Consider the following 27,973-nt stretch of genomic DNA (forward strand, 5'->3'; position numbering starts at 1 on the left):
TAAAGGATTTGGCTATGCTTATTTAAATTTTTATTAAAAATGTATTTCCAGAATATGGAAACAGTATAGATAGATTCAGCCCTGAATTTCTTCATTTAAATATTTTAAAAAGGATTAAAGTTTATAATGATGATCTTGGTTTAGGCAGGATCTCATGTGTTTAGAATCGTCATCATCATCATACAGCTTATCCCTTCCGTACTGCAGGGGTTGGGGTGTGGTGGCCCATTTTTCAGTGATCTGGAAAGTCTGAACTTTTGGCCCTTTCTCTGAACCCAAGAATTTGTTTACAGTATCTTATTGCAAAATTTGGGTTAAGTATTTTTATTTGTAGCTTCTGCAAAACTCCTCCCCCCAAATTCCTGTTTAATTTTTTATGCTGTCCTTGATGGGGAAAGTTGTGACGTGGAAAGGATAACTGCACACTATATGTCATATGCAGAAAAGCATTCAGTACACATGATGCTTGTTGGATTGAAATAGTCCATAATGCTTGGAAGTTTTATTTACTCCACTTTTCTTGAGTCACGACCCTGTGCTTTTGGTAAATTTGATGGTCAGAGAGGCCTGGGAGCTAGAGGTAAAGCTTGATGAGTTCATCGCTGACAGCTGAGGGCGTCAGCACCCCAAGATCTGTGAACAATAATGTGATTAAGGAAGGCGGAGTGTAGTCAATCCAGGGATGTTCTTCTTTGAGATCTTGTCCGGTCCCAACAGACTTTAGCGTGGCTGCTTTGTACTGGGGAAGGAGAAATACATTAACTGGGACAAAGGAAATGGAAACCACAGTTCTCCCTGCTGAATTGCTACAAATGAATTCACTGAGTCTTCTTTCAACAACCACTAAGCCAAAAAACTTGGTGATGGAAGAAATCAGCTGCTCTCTCCAAGCTCCCCAGGGATAGGGGCAGCTGAATGACGCCAGGATCCCCACTACGAGGAGAGGCTAGGATGTGTGTGACCCCCTTTAATTCTATCGACCGACTGCATGAAGGTCCAGACCCCTTGGCAAGTCTTCACAGACTGCCATCTGTCCTTCCCTAGCTCAGGATCTCACTGTTACTCAAACATACCTGGCCTCCAGCCTCTTCTCTCCAACCTGCCACACAACTACCAGATGGATATTCCTCTTGTCTTAGCCTGGCATTTAAAGGGCTCTAACCCTCCCTGCCAGTTTTATTTCATCTTGGACCTTTCATACAGACACAGACACTGTGGCTGGGGGACTGCTCCCCTCACAGAACAGTCCACTCCTTTCTCCTTGTGGCCCACTGGGCCTAGAACTCTCCTGTCTTAACTACACCCTCCTCCCAGCCTGCCCCCATACTTGGTACTCTATCCCCCTTGTAAATGGTAATTCTTATGAGAGGGGGTGCTCAAATTTCTTGTAATGCCATGGAAACCATAGGCTCCTTCACCAATTGTCCCTGAATTGAGCTGATGTGCTTGGTGGTGATTTAACATATCACAAATATTTAGTTCTAGGATGATTTTCAATTTTAAAAAATGTGAACATGTTTGTCTCTCTGGGGTTAATTTAGCTAAGAGAATTTTAGACACAGCCTTTCTTACATGTAAATACAATCTCTTACCTTAAATTTATCTGGCACATCTTGCTGATTTAGAGGAAAGAGTCGGACAAACTTGAAACTTTCTGCCACGACGTAGAAAGGCTTGTTCTGTGCCTTGGCGCACACGGCTGCCTGGTTGGTACCGATCTGTGGAGTTAGAGGTGCAAGAAGAAGAGGCTTTTTAACCTTGGACTTAAAAGTTCCTGTACAATGTGGGTGCCAAGAAAATATGGGGGCCAGACTCCAAGGAATTTTGTCAAAAGACAAACTGTCTCCTTAAACCCCTTAGAAATCAAGTGATAAAACAGAGAAGCTACAAGATGTTCTCTCTGCGCTCCATAAACAGATCAAAGAGGCCCAATGAAGCAAGTCCATCTCATCTGTTTTTTATTTTAATGATATCCACTGGCCTGAACTCCATAAATAAGCATCTGCATAAATACAAACTATCCCCTTAAATGAATCCAGGAATATTTCTGGTACTAAATGAAACAATCATCTCTCCTCAACTTTGTCTTAGTTACACTGAAGAAAAGTAGAAATGTGTTCTTTCCCCTACTAATTCCCTGAAGAAAATGTGACCAGAAACAAAAAGAAATTTGAATACAATCGTTTCACTAGGTTGTGTGGAAAGAGATGGAGAGGTCCAGGATGGCAAGATGTTTGAGGGGGGAGTTAAGGCTCAGTATCAGGGTCAGGAAGACTACAAAGCACCTCCTAGCAGCCCTGCATTGGAGACCTACTCCATTCTAAGTAGCCCAAGCTCTGCTGCTTCCAGTACTGAATAGGTGCTTGGGTCTGATTCTCTGTGACCTCATTTGGGAGTTTTCTTGGCAAAGTGATTTGCCATTTCCTTCTCTAGCCCATTTTACAGATGAAGAAACTGAGGCAAACAGTGGCAAGTTACTTTTCCAAGACCACACTGCTAATAAGGATCTGAGGCCAGATTTGAACTCACAAGTGGAGACTTGTACTCTCAGTACTCTAACCAATGTGCCATTTAGCCACACATAATAAATACCTTGTTAATAATGCCGCCATTTTCAACAACTCCTTCTGCGCCAACTATCACGAGATCCACTTTCTCCATGATGTAGCTAAGAGGATAAAGAAACTTTTATGACACCATGACCACCAATCCCTCTGCCCCTCTTAAGCACTTCCAACCTGGCCACGTGGGAATTCTGGTTGTGTGTGACAACAGTCACCTTCCCTTTTCTCTGAACTTGACTTCCTGAAGAATTCAGAGCAAGCAGCAAGATTAATCCTACAATCTAAGCTCTGATAAAACTCTGTGATTGGAACTGGGATTTTATTCATATGGGAACTCCCAGGTGAGAAATTCCCTTCACCAAAGCAGGATGGCACTTTTCTGTGACTTAAGTCTTAGAACTGCCTAGACCCCTAAGAGGTCAAATGACTTGAGATGACCTAGCCAGGTTGAGCCAGAGGCAGAACTTGAACCCAAATCATCTTGGCTCCAAGACTGCTGTTACAACAACCTAATGAAGACAGTGTCTTGTAGGCAGTCTCATACTTTTTTCTTTTAAACATTCTTTTAAAAAATATTTCTGAATCCCCAACTCTTCCTCCCACCCTTCCAAAAGGCAAGCAATATGATATCAACTATAGTTGCAACAAGTCATGTAAAACATTTCCATAATTTTTTCAGACTCATACTTTCTGTAACTAAATTAGCTGCACTCTATGTAATGGATGCTTCTGAAAATATTTCTAATTTCCTTACTCATCTGAAAATTGTCCTTCTGTCAAGAAATTAGCAACCAGGCTTAATTTCCTCCAGAGTAATTTCCTCCTGACTTACAGGGAATAAACTATTCAACTTGGCAGAAATGGCAGTCCTAGGTTCCAGTGATGCTATGTTCTAGAACAAAGGGACAGGCTTCAGGGGCTGCTGAAATCTTAATCCCAAGGGCATTCTCCTCAAGTTCTCTCCCTTCCACTCCATTTATGTACATAACCTTTGTTTTCTACCCTTAAAATACCCCAGTTCTTTAGTAATCATATTATCAAATCACTCCTGCTTCCCCCAGTAAGCCACAGTCCTAGACTGAGTAAATCATCAGTTCCAAGCTGACGCTGGCCTTGCTAATCTCATGTAGCTATTAGTCAAGACTTGGTAGGCTACTAATTGGAAGTTTACAAATTGTCCAACCTTCAATTTACAACAGTGTTTCAAGCCAGTCTTCTAAAGGTAAAACATGGGCGTAACCCAGGAAATGAGTGAACTCACCCAACAGCAGCATCTAAAATCACAGTGACTGGCACATTTAAATTGCTGAGAGCTTTTGCCATTTTTTTCCTGCAAATAAAATTCCAGAAAGGTTAGGAAATGCTTTTGAAAAGTAATATGTGTTGTTTAACCTATATTGGATTAACTAAGGGAAAGGTGAGAGAAGGGAGAAGAGTCTGGAACACAGGGTTTTGCAGGGGTGAATGTTGAGATCTTTCAGGGGCTTTGAAAATTAAATTAAATTAAATTAAAATTAAAAAGCTATTACAAAAAAAAAAAAAAAAAGATTCCAAAAAAAATTGTAAGCTGGTATTTAGAGTTAAGAATATAAATGCTCTCTAAATAGTTTTCAAAAACAAAATTGAAAATCTCAACTTGTACGGAGAATAGGAAAAACTGTACAATAAAATGATTCAACTATGATATTTCTATTTCTACAATTTAAAAAGAAAAAAAAAGTAATATGTATTTCTGGTGCAGGACTCAGCTAATACTGATATGTGGATACATGGCAGATCATTAGATTTTTGTCTTTAACAAAGTACTAGATTAATCACAGAGTTTGTTTAAAATCAGTGTATATAAAACTAAAATTTCTGTTACCAAAATAGTTTATATCATTGTTTGTGATGAGTTTCAGTAAGAATAAGTGTAATAGAACAAGTTGTGGTATACAAATCTGATTGACTACTATTGCCCTGTGATGAATGAGTAAGGCAAATAATTCAGAAAAACATGATGCAGAACCGATGCAGAGTGAAAAAGCAGGCACAAAGAAACTAATCTTACACAGTGATTGCAACAATATAAATAAAGATAGAACCAAAGGGCAACAAAAATTAGGTCAAATACACAGACCCATGTTGGTTCCAAATTTTTTGCAATTATTCCATTAGGTAGCGGGTTCTAAACTTTTAAAAAGGGGGAAGGCCAAGGTTGATATTTATTAGAAAGTGACTAATATGTCAAAAGAAAATGAATTAATGAAAAATAAAGAGTGCAACAGAAGATGGTTTTGTCGTCAAAAAAGAAGATGGCTTTACTTTCTCCACCACAGCTTACTATTTTTTGGCTATTTGCAAAACAACCTTGGGGTAAATGCTTTGTTCCCACTGGGTCCTGGTTATCAGGGAGCTCTGTCTGGCCACACAATAGTTGGTTCACTCCCAACAATGATAGCCATTAAAATGACAGACTAGAAAGATACTTGCCCAGATAAGTCAGGCTGGGACTCGGTGATGTACACGCTGAAGCGTTTCTTGGCGGCGGCTGCTCTCTCCAGGACTCTGAGCACCACACGGGAGTAGGCATGAGTTAATATCCGCTATCAAATGGAGAGAATTTAATGCCTAATTTCATCTTTTAATTGAGTTAAGTAAAATAAGTTACACAAAACTGGTCATGTTGCCTCATGATATTCTCAATGTAATCTGAATTCCATTGGCCACAACAGTAAATAGGTCAGAATTCTGATACTCGATAAATATTACTCTTCCCAAATCAGCCTTGTGTGTCAAGTACATCTGGAAGGTGACATTTCAGGCTTTAGGGATGAGGAAGGGGGAGGGGAGGAGTAGGAAGGTGTTGGAAAAGACCCTACAAATCACAGAAATATTTTGTGGTCTCCTCCCTCCTTGTCCCATCCTTTTCAGAAAGAGGCAGTGGATACAGTGGAAAGAAAAGAAGATTTATAGCCTAAGTTCTAGTTTCAAAACTCTGCCATTTGTGTAACCACAGACAAGTCAACTGACTCAGTTTTCTCTGTAAAAGTTGCTCTAGATTAGAGAGGTCAGTTGGAAGGAATCAGGTAAAAATATAATTGGGAAATGCTTAACAAAACCTAGAAAATAGCAAATCATAGATAAGGTTAATTGGAAGTTTTCTATGTCAGTATGCTTTCTCTCTGCATTTGATGTCACCAGTCTGGAGGACCACTGATGTCCTTTCTATCTCTATATGTGACTCCATGGCCCCAATGAGGGCCCACTCTTTTCTCTACACAGATCTTCTACAAATAAGAGCCTAAGAATCTGGACCCCGGTGAGCCTGGAACTGAATCCTATATCTACCTCTTACACTGTGTGTTCTTGGCTAAAGTGCTTTTCCTCTCTGAGTCTTAGGTTTCTCATCAGTAATATGTGGGACTTGGTCCAGATGACTGCCAAGGGCCCTTGTAACTCTAATTCTGACCCAAGGACCCATGCTGGAGCTGCTATTGGTCAACTGACTCCCTCCTCATAGGACTTCTTGGTCTGTCTCTGCTTGGTGTCATTGGGCCTCTTAGAAAATGAAAGATGAACAACAATATATGTTGAGTTTTCATCTTTTAATCTAAGTAGTTAAATGAAAGAGGCCCTACAAAGGTGGTGAGGCTAACAGGATCCCAGACCTCTGTACCCCTAGTATCATGCCATATACATATCAGGAATTTATAAATGGGTGTTGAATTAAACAACTATTTATTAAGCACTAACGAGGTGTAAAGTGTTGTGTCGGGAGCCAGGGACATAAATAAGCACAAAAATGAAATGTTACCTACTTTGGAGGAGGAAGGGATAAAAATTTTACTGGAGAGCATTATTAAACTAGAGCACACCAGCATACAGACATAGGAGTAACTATTCTCAAAATGAATTTAACAAATTCAACATGGCTATATTTGTTTGATAGAAAAGACCCTCTCATTCCTGGTCAGGTAGAAATGATGTACAAGTAGACTATAACCCTTAAATTCTTCAGTAGTAACAAGTGTACTTCAAAGGGAATAAACTCGGAGAGTGTTATTTATGGGGGGGGGAAGGGAATGAACAATTAGGCAACTGGTATGTTCACATATGATAATATGGATGTAGCTGGCTGAGAGAGGCCCCATAAAAGTTTGATTATCCTAGCAAGAGATCAGTTTAAATTGCTACTCATGAGTCAATGAGCCACAAATGCCTTCCCAACCCCTCATTTCATAAGTTATTATGTCATCTTCTCCCATGTAGCACTGATGACTCATGATTGTACTTACAGCTCCGTCTTTGATGAAAGTATGGCACAGGTCTGCAATTTTACTTCTGGACAGTGAGATCCTCCTGAGAAAGAGCTCTCCTCGCTCAATCATGATCTTTTTACACTTTAAGTAATCCTAGACAAAGGGAAAGAGAAATCTAGGTATGGACTGTACACAGCCACCTGGAGAAGCACAAAAAGGATCTAAACAGGACACGAGCTTACGGAGTACTCCAGCGAAGTGAGACTGATGAATCGAAGGAAGAGCTCTCCACCCGAGGAGACGGCCACAGAAGAATCTACACTGCACAGGATTTTAATGGCATTTTTGAGGTTTGCTCTCAAACCCTGAATTGTCTCTCCTGCAAAGTTCAATAGTAGAATAAACAGTGGGTCTTAGAAATTGCCACATCTCTCTATCTTACAGGACAATTATGCCTATTTTTACAAATAAAACTCTTTGGAATAGAAAGGGATTTATTAGTTCACAGATTTCTCCAAATTCTAGAGTTTAGGATTGGAAAGGACCTTCAAAGGCATCTAGTCTCTTAGTATACACAGGAGGAAGCTGAAAGCCAGAGAGGGAGCAACATTCCCAATTAAGTCAATCCCTCAGAATGTTCTAGCCACTCTATCCTGCCGCTTTTACTATGCAAAATATCACAACGTGCCTGTTATTGGCACATCATGGAGAATTAAGTTGAAGAAATTACTAAAAACATGAGCCTGTTTTATATATCTGAGAATAAAAATCTGTTCTGCTAGCACTATGTTTTGGAACAGGAAATCCTAATGAATTCAAAGTATTTCTCCATTCTGCAAAGGAGCTGTCTGGGCATTACTCTGGGGAATTCTATCTAAAAAAAAAAAAAAAAAAATTACAAAGTCAAGTTAATGTCTGACGCACAGCAGGTGTTCAATCAATGACTGTTGGTTAATTACAATCAGAAATTGGGTCAAAACTTAAGAAAAGAACAGTTTCGAGTGAAGGGGCTTGTGGCTATGAAGACACATAGACATATAAGGCTTTACTAGATTTTTTTTTTGGAGAAAGATCTAGAAGTTTCAGAAACTGCTGACTGAAGTCTTCTTACCTTTGTCTCTATTTAAGAACTCAAGCAAGGTGCGGATGGCAGCCACAGCAGAAGCCACATCAGGATCTTCTTTCATTTGGGAATTAAAGTACTCGATCAACTCTGGGAAGGAGAGGCACACAGGGAGAAATTTGTCGGGTTTCATTAGGCCAGCTGAATTGTTTCCAGAATAGCCCCGTGGAAGCTATGATGTCGGGGACCACCAGTCCCTAGGAGGAGTTATACATAGATTAGAGATGAGAAAATAGAACCCCTCATTTTACAGATGGAAGCCCGGAGGAAGAATCCGAGCCAGGAAAGGATCTGAATTTAGAACCTCTGACTCCAAAGCCAGTGCTTTTACAACACATCCCAGAGCAGCGACCGGGCCAAGGCAAAGAACTGTGTGCCCAGAGGGTCAAGAAGTGACCCTCTTAAATGCCTACTATGTGCCAGGCGCTGTGCTAAGCTGGGGACATAAAGAAGGAAAAGGCGGTCCCCATGCTCCTGGAGCTCCCGGGTGTGGGACAAACAAGCTGGAGTGCAGACAAACTGGAGATAATCAACAGAGGAAGGCACAGGCATTAAGGGAACTGGAAAGGTTTCTTGCAGAAGGAGCCGAGATTAAAAAATTCATACATATATACATACACACACGCATGCACATATACACATAATATATATACACAGTAAGAAAATGTGAGATTCATGGCAGGAGCAGAGATGAGAACTACATACATATATACACATATGCACGTACATGTGTATGTGTGTACATATATATAGACACACAGATGTACATACACAATGTGTACGTATCCTCATAGTAAGGGAACAAGAAAGGTTTCCTGCATAAGGAGCAGAGATAAAAAATACACATATATATGCACACACACAAATATACACACACATGCACACACACAATGTGCATGTACACACAGTAAGAGAACAGGAAAGGTTTCTAGAAGGAATAAAGATGAAACACACACACAAATATACGCACACAGATGCATGTGTATACATAGAGATGAAAAACATACACATGTACACAAATATACACACATATGCACACACGCAAAGTGTAAATATGCACAGCAAGGGAACAGGAAAGGCAGGAGGGGCAGAGATAAAAATACACTCATACACACAAGTTTATTACACGTTGCAGTGCACACGCACACGTTTACACGCCCACACAAACTATCGGACGGAAGGGGAACTCATGGGATTCCTGCTCTCGAGGCCACCCCGTCCACCCCCCTCCGAGGCGCGGGGGTCCCGGCCACAGGGACGAGAGAACTTCAGGGCTGCTGGTCCAAGCTCTTCATTTTATAAAAAAAGAAACAGGCTCAGAAGGTTAGACTTGCACCCAGATCCTCTGACTCCAAATCCGGACTTCTTTCCTTTCTAGGAGGGGTAAAGGGTCTGAGGAGGATTCGCACCCAGGTCCTGCGGATCCCGAGCCCAGCCGCCTCCCCGCCTCCACTCCTTGCTCTGGGGAGTTCCGGATCGAGCCTGTCCCACATTACCTGTGTCGTTCATGGCGCCTGGACTACAGCAGGAAGCGCGACACGGCCGGGGAGCCGTCCGCGTCTCCACCAACCTCTCCCGGGCGAGCGCCCGTAGTGACTGACAGCTCAGCCCCAGGCACGCGCGGCCGGCCCAGCGCCGGGCAGGGACCAATTTCCCAGCAGCCTCACGAGTACGGCGGCCGGCCTAGGCCAAACCTCTTGGTTGGTCAGGTCGCGCCTGCGCAAGCGTTTAGGAGAGGTACGGTGGCCGCTCGGGTCCCGTCGCCTTCAGCTGCCGCGCCAACGGTTCACCATGATTTCCGAAGGTGAGAGCACCTTGGGGTGCCCTGGGCAGGGTTGGCTTCCTATGAGGCCATCGATCCCCCGGGCTGGGCTCCGGGCCGCGGGCGGGCAGGAGGCCGCGGCGGGGAGGGCGTCTCCAAACTCGGGTCCGGGCGGCACCCGGAGTGGAGTCCTGGGTGCAAATGTCGCCTCTCGATGCTTAGCTACCTGGAGGACCTTGGGCGGCAGCCCCCTCCCCCTCCCCACGGAGCTCAGTCGCGCCGGATTCCAACCCCACAGCTGACGCTTCCCAGACCGGAGGCCCGCGTTTCTCGTGTCCCGGAGCCTCGGTCAGCCCGGCTGGGGGAGCCCCTCTCAGAACAAGTCCCCAACCCACAAAGGAAACCCAGCTAAACTGAAATCGTTATCCAAGCGTTTTTTAAAACGAAGTTAAAAACCTTTGACCCCAAGGCCCCCGGGACTAGTTCTCAGAGGGTCTCTTCCCACTCTGGGTCTCGCTAGTGAAGTGTTGTCCTTCCGCCCCGAAGTTACGGTGTGTCCGACTCCCCTGCCAACCCGGAGGCCCCGTCACGGCTCAGACACAAATAGTCCCTCGGAACAGTTGGGGGATTCTCTGAACTTTGTGCGCTCGCGTTTCTTCTGAGCTAATTCTCGGACTTTCTCTGGTGGGGGCCGGCAGTCCGGGCCAGTGTCTCCCCCCCCCCCCCATCTACAATCCATTCTAAAGTTCCGGGAGCGTCCCTGTCTCACTTTTTCTGACCGCCCTGTGAGTGCTCCCTAAAGTCACCTCTCTGACTTCCCCTTAGTGATAACTTTTGATTTGTAATTGGATTTCTATGAGGCTGAGTTGCCTCTTTCCCTCATCCCCTCATCACTGCCCGGGGCAGGGCGGCTGATACTGACTGAAGATGCAGTGATTGACACTGCCCGCGTCTAAGCAAACAGTCTGTTCTCCTCCGCCCATTCCACTAAGGGAAGCCGTGCTCCAGTGCCTTAGCTCACGACGGCCTGGGAGACCCCTTGGTGACCCTGCACTTGGTTTCGCCCGTCAGCTGGCAGGATTTAAGAGGGAATGGCTATTGTGTAGGCTGCAGCTTCTCGGAGCCACAGGGGAGAAGTCACCAAAGTTCTCAGGGCTTCCCACCTCCCCCATCCCTCATGGCTCCTCATCCCTTATGTGTATGCTTGTACTGGCTTTTCTCTCCATTAGATGGATGCTCCCTGAAGTCAGAAACTGGTTTTTTTGGTTGTTGTTTTAATTTTTAACTTGTTTTTCGTTTTCAACATTCACTTTTCAATATTTCATTTTCTTCAAATATATGTAAAGACATACATTTTTGTAAGATTTATAGTTCCAATTTCTTTTCCCCTCCTTCCTTTACAGACAATAAGCGATTTGATATAGGTTATATATGTGTAACACTTTACAATGTATTTCCATACTTGTCATAGTGTGAAAAAAAAAATCAGAACAAAAGGGAAAAACCATGAAAAAATACATGCTTCAATCTACATTCAGTCTCTAGTATTCTCTCTGGATGAGGATCACATTTTCCATTCCAAGTCTATTGGACTTGCATTGGATCATTGTGTGGGGCAGCTAGGTGGCGCAGTGGATAGAGCACTAGCCCTGAATTCAGGAGAACTCGAGTTCAAATCTGGTCTCAGACACTTTTCCTAGCTGTGTGACCCTGGGCAAGTGACTTAACCCCAGCCTCAAATTTAAAAAAAAAAAAAAAAAAAAAAAAAAAAAAAAGGATCATTGTATGGCTGATCAGAGCTTGATCATCACAGTTCTACTGTTACTGTGTACTTCTGCTCACTTTGTTCAGCATCACTTCATGTAGTTCTTTCCAGACTTTTCTGAAATTTGCCTGCTCATCACTTATAGAACAGTAATCTATTATTTTCACAGTGAGCCATTTCCCAATTGATGGGTATACGGTCAGTTCCCAATTCCTTGATATCACCAAAAAACAGGTGCCACAAACATTTTTGCGCTTGTGGATTCTTTTTCCTCTTTTATGATTGCTTTGGGATATAGACTCAGTAGAGACACTGCTGGATCAAAGGTATGCACAGTATTTGGAAGAAATAACAAGTTGTTCCCAATTGATGGGTATACGGTCAGTTCCCAATTCCTTGATATCACCAAAAAACAGGTGCCACAAACATTTTTGCGCTTGTGGATTCTTTTCCCTCTTTTATGATTGCTTTGGGATATAGACTCAGTAGAGACACTACTGGATCAAAGGTATGCACAGTATTTGGAAGAAATAACAAGTTGTATATGTAGATTTACAGTTTCATGTGCAATCATCTTTTTATTGTACTGTGTTATAAAAATGCTTATTTTGTTCTGTGAATTGAAAATGAAATAAATTTTATATACACAAAAGAAAAAAAAGGGATATGCACAGTTTTATAGCCCTTTGGGTATAATTCCAAATTGTTCTTCAGAATGAAGAGTTCACAACTCCCAAAAATACATCAGTGTCCAGTTTTCCCACATTCCCTCCAACATTTATCATTGTTTTCTTAGCCAGACTGAAAGGTGTGAGGTAATTTGTATTTCTGTAATCAATAGTGATTTGGAGCACTTATTAATGTGATTATAGAGAGCTTGAATTTCTTCACCTGAAAATTTTTCATATCCTTTTGATCATTTATCAATGGGGAATGACTTGTATTCTTATAAGTATAACTCAGTTCTCTAAACATTTTAGAAATGAGGCCTTTATCAGAAATACTTGTCTATAAAAATTGTTTTCCAGCTTTCTGCTTCCCTTTTCATTTTGGCTGCATCGGTTTTGTTATTTTTCCTTTTCTTTTTTCTTTTCTTTTTTTTTTTTTCTTTTCTTTTCTTTTTTTTTTTTTTTTGCATTAGTGCTATGCACAGTGAGTCACATAGCGATTTCATAAATGGTTTTTGATTCTATGAAGTGGAATAGTGATTTCTAAGGTCCTTTGCAGCATAGGCTCTAAAGTGATGAATGAATGAAAAAAACATTTATCAGATATTTACTATGTGCCAAGCATTAAGGATAAAAAGATAAACAAATTTCCATGTAATTAGAAAAAAATACAATTAAATAAAAAAAAAAAAAAGATAAGCAAAGAGGAGAGTCATGGCCCAGTCAGAGTCAGGAAGACCTTGTTCACCAACCTCTTCAGACATTGGCTGTGACTTTGGGTAAGTCATGTTACCTCTCAGCCTTTTGTTAATTATCTGTAATGTTGAGGTTGGGAAGGGGGACCCCAAAAGTCCCAGACTGGTATTTCGAGGTGTCTCAAAAAATTTTACAGGCTTGAACCCATCTCCTAGTCAAGGGGCAAAGTTTATTGAAAGTAATGGTAATGCCATTACAAAGCAGATTGAATTATAAGGGAATTAAGTAAAGAAACAGAGCCAAGGAGAGTCATTTTATCCAGTTTCTACTATAGATATGCTAATTCTGTGGCTCAAGGTAGGAGGGAATGCTTCTCTGTTGACCAGATTATTACTAACAAGATTGCCAGTCAGCAATGAATTGGAGTGATCTTATTTACTGTTGTCTCAGGAATTTGATTTGTGGAGTTTCCTGGGTCCAGAAGTTATCTGGCTAAGGAGTGGTCAGAATCAGTTCAATTGGGAGTGCTGTTTCCTGAGGCAGACTCCAAAGTTAGAAAACTTAGGGCTACTGACTGACTGCCCCCCCAAGGTCAGAGGACCTCAAAATCCTAGTACATCAGTAACATGGGGATAGCAATAGCACCTATTTCCCAGGTTTATTGTAAAGAATCAAACAAGATAATAACAAAGCAAAATGAGAATAATAATAGCCCATATGGTAGGCAACTGGATGGCACAGTGGAGAGAATTCAACCTGGAGTCAGGAAGACTCATCTGGCTTGAGACACTTACTAGCTGTGTGAACTTGGGCAAGTCACTTACCCCCATTTGCCTCTGGAGTCACAGGACTTGGGGAATTAGACTAGATAACCTCTAGTTATCTTCCAGCCCTGGATCTTTCATGTATTTATGGGTAGGGAAAGGTCATGCTTAGCTAGTCTGCAGCTCAACTGAGAAAAAACTGAGGGTCTTAACACACTTGAAGGATCTAGGGGCAGCTAGGTGATTCATTAGAGAGAGCACAGACCTTAGAGCATCTGTGTTCAAATTTGACCCCTGACATTTGACACATATTTGACACGTGTGGCCCTGGATAAGTCACTTAACCCAATTTCCCTGATAAAAGAAAAAAAAAAAGATCTAGGCAATTGTGCATTCAATTGAGGCTAAGGGCCCCTGGTGTTATTGTAATGGCGCTTTGTAATCGCGCCATATCTGAGCACTGAGCACAACGGTTTAGGGAGGACTGTGGATGCTACAGTAGGCCCCTTCTAACTCTGGATTTCTGTGAAGTCACTCAGTGGCAACTTCTTTCAGGTATGCAAAGCAGTAGCCGTGAGGAAATTTCTTTGGGCATCATTCTCTTGTTAAAAGTGACATGCTTATAGTTGTGTCGGTCAGACAGGTGTAGGAGGCAGGATTGAGACTTTTGTCTCCAAGCCCGGCAGTTCATCCATCATACAACTTGTCTACTATATGAAATGCACTCAATTCGTGCAAGAGTCAGTAGTTTATGCACAGGTATCATTCGTATCGAATTGCTTGCTGTCTCAAGGAGCAACAAGGAAAGAAAAGAGGGAGAGAATTTGGAATTCAGAATTAAAAAAAAAAAGAATGTTAAAAATTGGAATTAAGAAATATCTTTTAAAAACTAGAAAGATCAATAGTTCTTTGGCCTTGAAAATTTACCTTCTGCTCTAAAGAATGTGACATGTAATGCCTTATATGACTTTACCTGTATATGGATATTATGTTTCTTGCCTTTCCCAGTGAGTTGGAGAAGGACTAGAGGGAGGAAGAACTAAGATCAAAAAATTTTTTAAATGCATATTAAAGAATAAGATAATATAAGTCAGTTAGGGTATTTGATGGCCAGTTGGTGTGTAGAGAGCTGTAGGAATCTTTGAGGATTAAGAATGTCCTTTTATTCCTCTTCCTCTGTTTCCCCATCTGTAAAATGAAGGGCTTGGATTAGATGAGGGATCTATAGCAGACCTCTGAGATAATGTAGCCTTTTCTGGTATTTAAAGCCCTTCATGATCTTCTTCCCTCTCAGGAATTGTCACCCACCTGCACTACTTGCTTGGTCCCTGTGTGTGACCTTCACTTCCTGCCTCTGCTGAATGCTTTTCCTCCTGATCTTCTAGATTCCCCAACTTCAGAGTCCAACTTGGATGCCTCCATTACCTGGAAATCTTTCCTGATCTCCCTGATTGTTAGTACCCTTGCCTCCCTCCCTCCCTCCAAGAAACAAAATTATTCCTTTTACTTTGTTGCTTTCTTCCAGTAGATTGTAAGCAGCATTTCCTTTTGTCTTTGTCTCCCAGTACTTTGCATAGGTATCTGGTACATTGTATGAGCTCCCGAATCTTGTTGAATTTTGTACAACAGCTCTATTTTACAGTTTGAGACCCTGAGAGGTTAAACACTGGGGCTCCACCTAGTGTCAGAGCCAGGACTCAAAAGCAGGCTTTGCTAGTGATTCTTGATTCATTGCTCAGTATGTTGTACTGCAGTGCCTCAGATGGTCACAAAGACCCTTTCCAGTTCTGACATTTTTTTATTTTGTGGGGAAAAAAACTCCCTGTGAAATTATCCCTTCTAATTCTTTATTTTAAGTGATCAATCTAATCACTTTTTGTAGACCATTGGAATAAGTTTTGTCTCCTTTGGTTTTTTCTTGGGGTGAATTTATATCCAGAATGTAAGATAAATAGAAAATCATTTCAGTTGGGCAAGAACAGTTAGAGCAACGGGTCAGGAAAGGCCTTTCTGGAGGAAGTGAGTACAGGTAAGGAGCAAGAGCGCTCCAGGTATGCATGGGCCTGCGAAAGCCCAGAGGTAAGATCTACAAAGAACAGCAAAGAATTCTGCAAGTTGCTGTATTGATTCTTCATTCAGTGAATGTTACTAAGCATGGCTAATGCCTTGGTACTAGTACTGGCAGATAAAAGGTATACTTTTATATAAATACTAGTACTGGCAGGTAAAAGGGATAGAGATTCCGGCTTCGGATTGACTCCGAACCAGGGTTAGCTGTTACCTGATAATGAGCTCTTTCCCTCAAATCTCTTTCTCACCCATACTAAGATTTCCATCTTCAGTGATTTATTTTTGAGGTGGTCCAAAGCCTTGCCCTCTCCTCTATCCTCTTCCACTGTATAGGTGGCTTGGGTAATCCATTAGGAGGCTAATACTTTAGAATGAAAAGAGTTTTCCCTGCTTTTAATCTTCATGACAAAAGCACTTCCAAGAGTCAGAGTGCACGGGATGTTTGGGTGTACAAAGAGAGATGAGACTTTAAGCTGACCTCATCTTGGTCTTTGGAAGATCTTGGCCCTCTACTAGATCCTCTACTAGAAATTTCTTTTCTGTGAAATAATAGATATTTAAAAGCAGGTTGCTCATAATTAAGGTATGGATTTGTTAGTTTTTTTTTTTTTTTTTAAGGATGTTACTGATCTTTCTCATGTTTCTTGTGATTTCAGATGATGAATTAAATCTTCTGGTTATCATCGTTGACACAAACCCAATTTGGTGGGGAAAACAAGCTTTAAAAGAATCTCAGGTAAAGTTTATCAGGCAGAGGACTGCTTTTTAACATTTTAATACTAATTTAATTGAATATCAGAATTGCTATTTTGAAATTAGATAGAGAATTTTGGCTCTTAAAATGTCATTTAACCTCAAATGGATATTTATACTATTTTTAATTTGCTTATTGGAAAAGATAGAGAATTCATATTGCAAGTGTTATAATTTATAATATTTAAAATCAATTAGCAAACATCTAATTATGAATACTCAAGACATACTGTATTTGTTTTCCAAATGTGGTATTGTATATTTTTTAGAGTCTTAATGTTTATTCAGTACAATAGGTAGAAATAGTCAGAAGAGAAAGAAGAAAAATATAGTTTTCTGAAATTTTCAAATATTTTACTTGAGCACTCTAATAAAAACTTATGTACAAAAAAAGCCCTATGTGCAAGTTTAAAGCCTAAATATGTTCCCTAATTATTTAACTATAGATTTTATTATGTTTAATAATGGATTTTTGATAGAATATATTTAAATTCTGATGTTGGAATTTGTACCCATCACCTTTCCTAATTTCTTCCTTTTTAACAGTTCACATTATCAAAATGCATAGATGCTGTCATGGTGATGGGAAATTCTCACTTATTTATGAATCGTTCCAACAAACTTGCTGTGATAGCAAGTCATATTCAAGAGAGGTATGATTGTTATGATTAATACTTTAATGTGTCTGAACATTTTTGAGGTTTGTGTACCTTGTAAACAAAGATCCTTTTGCTAGTATGTGGTGCACGAAAAGATGCCCTCCCTCAGTGAATAGTATCCACAATATTAATAGGAAAAAAAGTATATTATTTCTTAAATTATGGGATAGCAGAATGTCATTAGGTAATAACAGGTAATTAAAGTAGAACCCAAATAAAGCAACCCTTATTTCTCAGCTTATTGTTTGTTTTTCCCATTATAATTTTTATGGTCAGGCCATTTTAGTAAAATGCTACAGAGATAAATAAATGACAGATATCATCAGGAGCAAGTTGCTCAGCAGTGCAGATAATTCTTTAAGACTCTAAGTTGCTGGATAATTGGTGATTTGAATTGGTAGAGGGAATTGCCTCACTGGGAATCCCCTACTAAGGTAATGGAATCACAGGTCAGAAGCCCGGTTCCATCAAAATATATGGGGTATACCACTCTACTGTGGTTCAAAAGAAAAAAGGACTGCCTGTACCCCAAATAAACTTCCCATTATTTCTCTGGAAGAATCCTATTTAGAAAGTTCTCTTCATTTTCTTTACTGAAATGATATTTTATGATTTGAATTCTTTTTTATTCAAAATGTCTTAACTTTTACTGCAGAATTTAAAATTAAAAGACTTTATATATTATGTTTATTTGCTTTTCTTTCTTCCCCCCCTCCCCCAGTCGATTCTTGTATCCTGGAAAGAACTGGAAATTTGGAGACTTCTTTGGTGATCCTGGCAGCAGCTCTGCCGAGTATAATCCTTCTGGTAGTAAGGATGGAAAATATGAGTTATTAACTGCAGCAAATGAAGTGATTGCTGAAGAGATTAAAGATCTTATGACCAAAAGTAAGTGGAGTTTAGAGGCTTTTAATTTATTATTTAAAGGATTTAGAGGTCTAGAATCCTTGGGGGAAATTAGTGACCTCTTGAATTTTTTAGTATTTTCTACTTTGGTAATCTTTTAAGAATTTTTGTTATTGGAATTTTTTATTAAGCATTTTTTTGTTACTTGATCTTTTAGGCTTTAAACTGATTAACTCAAAGAAAAGAAAACATTTGTTAAGACTTTTTTTTAACATATGTCAAGAAAAAGTACAAGATGGCAGCATCCTAGCACCCACACTTTAGTTTCTGCCTGAATTCTTGTTGGATTAAAGCTGTTTCAAAGACCTATTGACTTGAATTTATTGATTCTCTACTAAATAACTCATGTGTGCCGGATAATGCACTCTGAGGAGCACAAGAGGTTCCTCAGAGGTGTAAGGTAATAGCTTCCAAGAACTCATAGTCTAGTCACTAGGATAAGATGTAGACTCAGAAAAGAAAAAAAAGAAACAACAATATTGGACAGTGCCCTGCACACCTCTGTAGAATCACAAATTTGGCAGAAACCTCTGGGGTCTTTCCACCAAACTGAAAGCAATGCTAGTGAATTTTTGAGCTGCAGTTTTTGCTATTCTTGAGTTTGATATTATCTAGGATCCTCAGATCTTTTATAGATGAACTGTGGTTAGCCCGTGCCTCTTCCCATTTAGACATGTGAAGATGATTTATTTTGAACACGTGTAAGATTTTTACATTTATCTTTCAAATTTTATCTTTTTAGATTCCTTCCAAGGTTTTAGGCTGTCAAAGGCATCTTGAATTCTAATTGCCTGAACTAAAATGTTAACTCTCTCCTGTCATTTGCAAATATAATAATGCCATTCAGACTTTCACCTGAATCATAAAAAAATATTGACCATCATAGGGATATATGCAGGTTCCTTGGGCACTTCACTCGAGACCTTCCAAGTTGACATCAGGTTAACTTTTGGGATCTAGTCATTCTCTTTTTTACATCCCTATTTCTTTTCCACAAAAATAGCAGTTTTGTCACAAGTATTGTTAAAATAGAGGTAAATTATAGCTGCAGCCTTCCCTGGTCTATCAGTATATTAGCCCTCTCAAAAGTAAATGGGTTTAAAAAAAATTAAATAAAAAAAAGTAAATAGGCTTAATCTATAATCTATAATCTTGCAGAAGTAAGGTTTACTTGAGTAAGACTTCATTAGATGTTTCCCAACTGTCCTTCTAATTCCTTATAGAATTTTACCAGTCTATGATCAAGTTAAAAAAGTCAATGCTGGAGCACCAGAGAAGAAATATCCTTTTGTTTGATCAAGTGCCTTTGTATTTTAAAATCTTTGTTGTAAAGGCTGGCTCTCATTAGACTGAGCTGCAGGCTACCAAGAGATTATGATGTAAGAGCAGAAGGAAAATTTAAAAAGGAAAAGGAAAAAGACAACTTTAGAAATATACCCATGAATTTCTTTGAGAGTATTCAAAAGCTGTTGGAAAATGGTCATTTGCAGATAATTCTATCCTTTTTTGAGCTTTTTCTTTTCCCTTTGTGAGACAAGTCAACAGACAATTTGTTGAGGATCTGTTATGTATGATACACTGTGATAAGCTTTAGGGATACAAAATGAGGCAAAAATCATGTCTTCCTTAAAGGGACTTGTGGGGGGACAATGCATAAATAAATATGAACAAACAAGCTGAAGATCGAAGCTTTTCATGCATAATATTTTATAGGGATGTTTTATTTCAGAGGGAACTAAATATTAGGGTGGAGAAGAAGTTTGTCTTATTGTATTAAGTTTTACAAGCATATTTTTAAATTGAAAAGCATTTTTATTTTCTCTTTGTATACAAATTTCTTACAGGAGGTTGAATTTGATGCATATAAAAGGCTAGACTGTTCAGTATTTTATATGGATTTTCAAGTATATACAATTTTTTGGGAATAAGACTTTCTGTAGAGATTCTTTGAAGGACTGGAGTGAGAGGAAGTGTTGGAAGGATAAAATCATGGGGTCAAGTCTCACTTCTGATACCTTTCACTTGGGACCCTCTCAATACTCCAGGTAGTTCTGAGTTTCTCTTTGTATACAATGTCTCTTTAAACATTTTAATTGTCAAAGAATTCTTGGTTTCAAAATTAAGTGGATAATATGGATTACATATTTAAACTCAGGAAAGAGTAGACAAAAATGGCTTTTTATAAAATTGCTTATTTTCAGGTGACATGGAGGGACAGCGTACAGAAACATTGTTGGCAGGATCTCTCGCAAAAGCACTTTGTTGTATCCTTTATTATTAGAATTCTTGTATTTTCCCTGTAATTAAAAATATTTTAAATTGTAATTAAATTTTAAATTTCTAGAGGACCTTGGACATTCATAATAGTGGTGGCATGAACCCTAAATGGTAGATAATTAAAATGAAATGTTTTCCTGTTCATCTTTGAGTATATTCCTTAATTCTAAAAAATTAAGATATTCACCGAATGAGCAAAGAAGTAAAAGGTATCAACCTTTGTTTTTCTACTAGTGAATGTTGATGTTATTTTTTTTACAGCCAGTTTCATCTCATTTCTGTGTGGGGAGGATGGGCTAAATAGAAATTAGTGGGAGCTAAAAAATGTGATGTTCTTATAAGACTGAACTAGAGTTAAATTTATTTTTTTTAAAATTTATCTTTTATAGATAACCAAGAAATGAAGTCAAGAATATTGGTAGGAATTTCCATAAGGAAATATGTTTAACATGATTATACATGTATCATCTATATCAGATTGCTTGCTGTCTTGGGGGAGGGAAGGGAAGGGAAGGGAGAGAGGGAGAAAAATTTGAAGCTCAAAATTTTGCTAAGGTGAATTTTGAAAACTATTTTGGCATGATGGGAGTAGGGGTGGGGAAAAATTTCTGTAAGAAATTCTGCTGACATGATTGTTAAGTATATGCAATTTTAATATGGATCAATTTTCTGTTAAGGTCATTAAGGCTGCAGAAGACAGTGCTTTGCAATATATGAACTTCATGAATGTCATCTTTGCAGCACAGAAACAGGTCTGTATTATTAATTAGGGAATGTGTAATATCATACTGAAAGAATGAGTGTCAGACTTTAATCAGGTTATCTCTGTGGAGAGACAGGAGTTCAAGAAGCTGCCTTCTAGACATTTGCTGGTCAGCTTGCTGTATTTATCCCAGTTTCTCCAGTTGGAGAGTGGGACTACTCATCATCTTCTTAGTTCAATAGAGATCATTTGAAGACTACACTCTTTATTTTGAAAATAACTTATATTTCTTTTTTTTTTTAATTTTTAAAATTAATTTTATAATTATAATTTTTTTGACAGTACATATGCATGGGTAATTTTTTTTTTTACAACATTATCCCTTGTACTCACTTCTGTTCTGAATTTTCCCCTCCTTCCCTCTACCCCCTCCCCTAGATGACAGGCAGTCCCATATATGAATAACTTATATTTCAATCATTGATCATTAAAACAATAGGAGTTTCAAAGTTAACTCTACTTTCACACAAATTATTTAAACATTTTTCTTTTCTCTTTTCAGTGTTGAAAACTATATTTACTTAGTTTTTATGGATTTCCTTTTTACTACATATTTTTGTTTACAATGGTATTTTAGATGCTTTGATAATTTTTACTTCCAATCTTATATAATTTTAAAATTTTGGTTTCAGAATATTGTTATTGATGCTTGTGTCTTAGATACTGATTCAGGACTCCTCCAACAGGTATGTTTCTTTATTTTTTTTTTAATTCATTGAATCTTTATTGAACACATAATGTATGCAAATGGTGCATACATTGCAAATGATGAGAGACAAAACTAAAACACCACACACACACACACACACACACACACACACACACACGCGCACACACACGGCATTTGCCCTTGAGGAATAGAGAAAACTTACAAATAATTTGTAGAAATTTGAAGGTGATAAATGCTTAAATTACAACATAAATTATGAAACTTTGGAAGAAGGAGTAGCCAAAGGAGATGGAATTGAAAATAGGCCTTTCCATTAGCAGATGGAGAGAGTGAATGCAGCGCATCAGGGGATCACGTGATCAATGATCAGAAGCGCAGAAGCCAGCGAATGGTGAATTTGTTTAGGAGATAGTGAGTAGTGCTTTAGTCTGGGGAGATTTGGGGGAGTCATACGAAATAAAGCTGGAAAGGTAACAACAGCAGTCCCGAGGTGAAAAGGAGAGAGAATAAGGTAGAAGGCAAAGCCCTCCATGGATGAGGTAGGACTTGTGGGCTTCAGGAGAATAGGAAAAATTTTAGAAGCTGTTTATTGGAGAAATTCAGTAAAAAGTGGAGGAAAAAGATTTCTGAATGTCTGAGAGAGCCTACAGGAAGTTGAATTTGATGCATATAAAAGGCTAGACTGCAGCTGTAATGTTCAGTGGTTTATGTGGATTTTCAGGATATATAATTTTTTGGGAATAAGACTTTCTTTAGAGATTCTTTGATATACTGAAGGTGAGAGAAAGTGTTGGAAGGATGAAATCATGGGGTCAGGTCTCACTTCTGATACCTTTCATCTGTGACCCTCTCAATACTCCAGGTAGCTCTGAGATTCTTAAGTTAAAGGGATGTCACATGACCATTTGTCCATTAAACATTCCAGGTTGGATTTCTTGGAAGCATCTTATAGTTAGCATGTCCAAATCAGACCTAGCCACTTCTATCTAAATGGCCCTCTTTTTATTGAAGTTACCATCATTTCCCCAAATCTCTCAGGCTTATAACCTTGGTTTTTATTTTCCTTCACCCCTGTGGCCAATCAGTTGCCAAATCTTTCTGGGTTTTTGTTTTGTTTTGTTTTTTTGCTGAGGCAATTGTGGTCACTCAGCTAGGAAGTGTTAAGTGTCTGAGGCTAGATTTGAACTCAGATCCTCCTGATTTCAGGGCTGGCACTCTATCCATTGCACCAACTAGCTGCCCAAATCTTGCTGTTTTTCAAACAACCTCTCTCACATATGATTTTATCTCTCTTGTCTTTTCAGATCCTACCTTAGTTCATGCCATCATCACCTAGTCTAGATTATTACAACTGCCTCCTTTTATTTCTTTCTACTTTTCAGTTTATTTTTAAATTAAAATTTTTTTTCCTCATTTATTTTCCCTTCCAAACTCTTCTTGATTAGCTGACAGTGCCCCAAATCTACCTTCAGCCTCTTTTGCTGAAAATCACAGAAAACGGCCCTAATATGATTCTTCTTTGTTGTTGTTATTATTTGGTCATTTCAGTTATGTCTGACTCTTTGGGATCTCATTGGTGGTTTTTGTAGCAAAGATACTTCCTTTGCCTTTTCCAGTTCATTTTATAGATGAGGAAACTGAGGCAAACAGTTTTAAATGACTTGCTCAGGGTCAGTCACACAGGTAGTAAGTGTCTGAGGCCAAATTTGAACTCAGATCTTCTTTGCTCAGGTCTAAAATCTAACTGCTATTCTTTCATTTGCATCAAAACATTTGTTTTTAGAGTTGGAAGCATGAAGGCCTTTTTATGTAGTCTACTTCAGTTGGTTTTCTAAATTTGTGGTTACCTTGTTAAGTAGTGGAGTTGGTGACTAAGAGTATCTGAGGTTCGTTGTAATAAAAAATAATTCCCATTGTGATACTATAAGCACATTAGAACAAGGGAGAGTTTACCTGTCAGATTTTTGGAGAAGGGAGGGATTTGTGAACAGACAAGAAATATAAAAATTATGAAATGGAAAATGGATAATTTTGATTACATTAAATCAAAAGGTTTTGCACAAACAAAATTAATGCCATCAAGATTAGAAGGGAAGCAGAAAGCTGGGGAACAATTTTTATAGACATGTGTTCCTAATAAAGGCCTCATTTCTAAAAAATGTATAGAGAGTTAACTTAAATTTATAAGAATGTAAGTCATTCCCAAATTGACAAATAGTCAAAGAATATGAACAAATAATTTTCAGGTGAAGAAATTAAAGCTATCTATAGCCATATGAAAAAATGCTCTAAATCACTATTGATTAGAGAAATGCAAATTAAAACAACTCTGAGGTACCATTTCACACCTATCATATTGACTAAGATGACAGAAAAAATAAGGATAAATTTTATGTTGGAGGGGATGTGGGAAAATTGGGACACTAATGCATTATTGGTAGAATTGTGAACTGATCCAACCATTCTGGAGAACAATGTCCCTTTGATCCAGCAGTGACTCTAGTGGGTCTGTATCCCAGAGAAATTATAAATGAGGAAAAGGACCCACATGTGCAAAAAATGTTTGTAATAACTCTTTTTGTAGTGGCAAAGAATTGGTAAATGAATGGATGTCCATCAATTGGGGAATGGCCAAATAAGTTATTATAACAAAAAGAAAAAATAATTCCCATTTAATTTGCAGACTCACATTCACCCTGATCACCCTGACATCCATTGTAGATATCATTCTTCAAATTTTCATTATTGTATAAAGTACAGGAGTGATGATCTGTACCTGTGGTGTATATTTATTTATAGGCTTGTGACATTACAGGGGGCATATACTTGAAGGTGCCCCAGATGCCATCGCTTCTTCAGTATTTATTGGTAAGAAAATATTTATAAAAAAACTTTTAAATGGGCTGTGTACATTTGTACCTCTTTAAAAACATTTTTCTGAGACCCTATAGGCATTAGACAATGCTCAGGAACTGAATAGTGTAAGAACACAGTCTATTAACTATAATAATGATTGCTGTACTGGAATGCCTCTAAAAATCTTCCATACATGGGATCTTTGGTTTTGCTGATTTGGGGACTTTCAGTGTCCCAGTCATGGCCTGTCTACATCTTAGGAGATGGTCTCTGTGATTGGTGGCCAGAAAAATTCATCTGCTCTTGATCAGCTTTCTAGTCTTCGTATGGGACTTGTGGAACATTACCTTCAAGCACCAGGTGTTACTCTGTGGTATAGCAAAGCATCAGACCAGGACTAGGTGCTTCATATTAATAAAATACAATAATACTGATCCTGGTGTTACTGTTAATTTTCCTTCTCCCATGCAAACAACAGGAGAAGAAAAAGATTGTATACAATTTAGTACTAAATTAAATGAAGGACCAGATTCATAACTTAGTTAAAGGAAATGAAGAATTGTGTCTTAACTAATTTATTTTTGTGGTAAATATTTGGTATATATATTTCACATCTCCTAATAAATTCCTCTCTGGTATTAATAAGACTTCTTTTATTTTTATTTTAAACAGTGGGTATTTCTTCCTGATCAAGACCAAAGGTCTCAGTTAAACCTCCCACCTCCCATTCACGTTGACTATAGAGCTGCTTGCTTTTGTCATAGGAATCTCATTGAAATTGGTTATGTCTGCTCTGTATGTTTGTCAAGTAAGTTTATATAGCTAATTTTTTAACAGTTGGGTGATGGGGAAATTTTACTTATCCTTACCTGAAATCATCTTGTTCTTTTCATTTGCAGTATTCTGCAATTTCAGCCCTATTTGCACCACATGCGAGTAAGTATCTGTGATATGTGTGATTGGCACACATTTTTGAGATATATAATGTACTAAAAAAATCTTCCTTATTGTGTCATTTTAGGACAGCTTTTAAGATTTCACTACCTCCTGTTCTGAAAGCCAAGAAGAAGAAATTAAAAGCATCTTCCTTGTGACCCAAAAAACCACCAGAAACTTGATCCTCTTTTCTCCAACTTCTTTTTACTGCAGTTGAGATTTTAACTAAGAAATCTATGCTGAATGTGTTGTTAAAAGAATTAATAACTGCATATACATAGCTATTTTTTATATGCTAATTCTTTGAAGGCATTTTTTTTAAGAACAAATTCCTCCTGTATCTTCAGGTGGAAGAGAGCCAGGTCAGGAGGGTGCTGTTTCTGGGTAACTCGAGGGGGAGAATGTTTAGCTCATTTCTGAATTTTTAAAACACTGTTACTTTCAATTTAGTTCAATAAGTATTAAGCTGTTTACAGTGTACATGGGTGCTATGTATAATCATTTCTAGGGTAATCATTTATTAAAGTAATCATCGACTTGATTATTGATCTTATAGCATGAATGTTTTTGTCTAAGTTTGGTTCTCTTTTGTGACATTCAGGGTTTATGAAATTTTCACATAATTATGACAATTTAAACACATTTTTACCCACTTCCATTTCCTGTGGCTTTAATCAAGATAAAACTTCCTTAAGTAGCTAGCTTTTGCAGTATAGATGTTAAAATTCTCCATCCATTAATTTGCTACTCATTCTTCCTTTCAGACATTAGCAAGTGTTCAGTCCTTAATCTTTAAAAAGTCTTTATTAACTATAGCTATTTTTACCCAAATAATAATCACTGAGTGATTACAGAGCCTTTATTTTTTTTTAATAAATTAGGAAATATATTGGCAAATATACAAATGCTTTCTTCAAATGCAATTCTCTGGATGGCATTGGCAGAAGCTAATGTATAGTTAGATATTGAAGGGGGGCAGTTTCCAGGAAACTCTTCCACGGGAAAGCTCTTCCAGTCAAAGGAGTTTTCTCTCAACATGACTCTTTCCTCATTTTAATAATTTACTAGAAAATCTCTGAAAATTGTCACTGTTCTATCACAATCTTTCTTAAATTCAAAAGAAAATGATTTTTAAATTTAGTTTTAGAGAAATCACTTTCTGTAAACGTTTTGAAAGTTCTTTTGTCTCCTGAATTATAGAAACATTAGGGAAAAGGAAAATTATGGAACCAAGTAAAAAAGTTTTCTTACCATAAGACTTTTCATGTTTCCTAGAGAAACATGACCATTAATTAAGTTCTGTTTGCTGAGGGAATTCAGACTGACTTTGCTGGTTTTGTTTTGATTGCTGACTACATTGAAAATATTTGTCATAATTTTTGTAAGCATTTATTCTCTTAAAAGCCTTTGATCTTTCCAGTGTATTAGAATATTGTCGTTTTTAAATTGTTGCTAAATCTTGTGGGAAAAAGCACTGACCAGGACTCAGGTGCAATGACAAGAGTCCTAGAGCTAAACTCCCAGGGCCTATATTCAAATCCTGACTCTCTCTTCTGTAGAGAAGGAGCTAGCTGTCACCTCTTAGGTTTCTTCCAGCTCTAAATATGATCCTGTAACTTGAATTTAAATCCCTTTTTGACATATTAATCTTGTGATGATGGACAAGACACTTCATTTCCCTGAGCCTTAGTGTTCTCATCTGTAAAATGGGAATTATAAACCTATCAACTTCACAGGGCTGTTGTGGAGACAATGTTTTATAAAAACTGTTAAGTGCTATGTAAATATGAGCTGCAGTTACTTACATACTGTGCATTTGGGTTTAGTGGGGATCATTGTTTTAAGTCTAGCAAGAGATCAGAAACATTTCAGAACACTTGATCAGAATTTTCTTTTCTCTTGTCCCATTTAAAAACTTACTAATTTGTTCAGGTCTATTTTATTTTCATTGTATTTATAGTTAATTTTAATATGAAATTTTTTCAATAAAATAATTTGTATTTTTTCAGTTTGGTCAGATTACTTTGTCTTGTATTTTCTTGTGTTTATTTCTGCTTATCTTAGAAACTATCAAGTTTAATGTCATATGCTTTTACATCATTGAAAGATTTCATTTGAAAACATCTAATCTCAAAATGCAAAGATTATATGTAAAAATCCTCTCTTCCATATTCAGCCAATTTGAAACAAACCATAGGCAAGCATGCTTTTAATGCAATCAAAACCTATTTAAATAATAGGAAAAAATAATATTGATAACAAGGTTATGCTTGATTATAGTTATATTGAATTTTATGTTTTTAAGTTTTTGTTGCTGTTACTACTTTAAAAAAACTAATAATTGTAATCAATGTTATTCAGATATATTGTTATGATTCTTTGCATCACTTAGTAATGTGTTTACTTTAGTTCTGTGAATTCTTCATATTTGTAATTTCTTATTATATACAGCAATAATATTCCATTATATTTTCCTACCACAATTTCTTTAGTCATGTAA

General features: G+C 38.1%; 2 protein-coding genes across 4 annotated transcripts; one reads left to right on the top strand and one right to left on the bottom strand.

Annotated features, from left to right (window-relative positions):
* EIF2B1 (eukaryotic translation initiation factor 2B subunit alpha) lies at positions 1-9,926 on the bottom strand. 2 transcript variants are annotated; one of them, XM_074299171.1, is made up of 9 exons: positions 9,425-9,926; positions 7,917-8,018; positions 7,048-7,184; positions 6,842-6,958; positions 5,037-5,149; positions 3,826-3,894; positions 2,593-2,668; positions 1,593-1,718; positions 1-739 (listed from the first exon to the last, which is right to left on the bottom strand). In XM_074299171.1, the coding sequence occupies exons 1-9, from the start codon at positions 9,435-9,437 to the stop codon at positions 575-577; spliced, it is 918 nt and encodes a 305-aa protein (XP_074155272.1). In that variant the 5' UTR covers positions 9,438-9,926; the 3' UTR covers positions 1-574. The 2 variants fall into 2 exon arrangements, with proteins under 2 accessions (XP_074155272.1, XP_074155263.1); XM_074299162.1 differs by having other exon boundaries at positions 7,917-8,125; positions 9,425-9,559.
* On the top strand, positions 9,631-27,490 carry GTF2H3 (general transcription factor IIH subunit 3). Of its 2 annotated transcripts, XM_074299203.1 has the most exons (13): positions 9,631-9,732; positions 16,310-16,389; positions 16,953-17,059; positions 17,787-17,953; positions 20,173-20,235; positions 20,428-20,457; positions 20,638-20,666; positions 20,926-21,000; positions 21,644-21,697; positions 24,481-24,549; positions 25,210-25,345; positions 25,437-25,473; positions 25,559-27,490. In XM_074299203.1, exons 1-13 carry the CDS (start codon positions 9,720-9,722, stop codon positions 25,629-25,631), a joined length of 933 nt encoding a protein of 310 aa, XP_074155304.1. In that variant the 5' UTR covers positions 9,631-9,719; the 3' UTR covers positions 25,632-27,490. The 2 variants fall into 2 exon arrangements, with proteins under 2 accessions (XP_074155304.1, XP_074155295.1); XM_074299194.1 differs by lacking the exons at positions 9,631-9,732; positions 16,310-16,389; positions 16,953-17,059; positions 17,787-17,953 and adding an exon at positions 19,882-20,016.
* The last annotated feature ends 483 nt before the right edge of the window (positions 27,491-27,973 follow it).

Source organism: Sminthopsis crassicaudata, chromosome 1 (genome assembly GCF_048593235.1).
Source record: "Sminthopsis crassicaudata isolate SCR6 chromosome 1, ASM4859323v1, whole genome shotgun sequence".
Taxonomy (NCBI): Eukaryota; Metazoa; Chordata; class Mammalia; order Dasyuromorphia; family Dasyuridae; genus Sminthopsis; species Sminthopsis crassicaudata.

Coding starts and splice junctions, on each gene's coding strand:
- EIF2B1 (XM_074299162.1), bottom strand. CDS start 8,061: ATGAAACCCGACAAATTTCTCCCTGTGTGCCTCTCCTTCCCAGAGTTG. Junction 6,959..7,047: donor TCACTTCGCTGGAGTACTCC/GTAAGCTCGTGT, acceptor CCCTTTGTCTAG/GATTACTTAAAGTGTAAAAA. Junction 740..1,592: donor ATGTGCCAGATAAATTTAAG/GTAAGAGATTGT, acceptor CTCCTTCCCCAG/TACAAAGCAGCCACGCTAAA.
- GTF2H3 (XM_074299203.1), top strand. Junction 21,698..24,480: donor ATTCAGGACTCCTCCAACAG/GTATGTTTCTTT, acceptor ATTTATTTATAG/GCTTGTGACATTACAGGGGG. Junction 25,346..25,436: donor CTGCTCTGTATGTTTGTCAA/GTAAGTTTATAT, acceptor TTTCATTTGCAG/TATTCTGCAATTTCAGCCCT.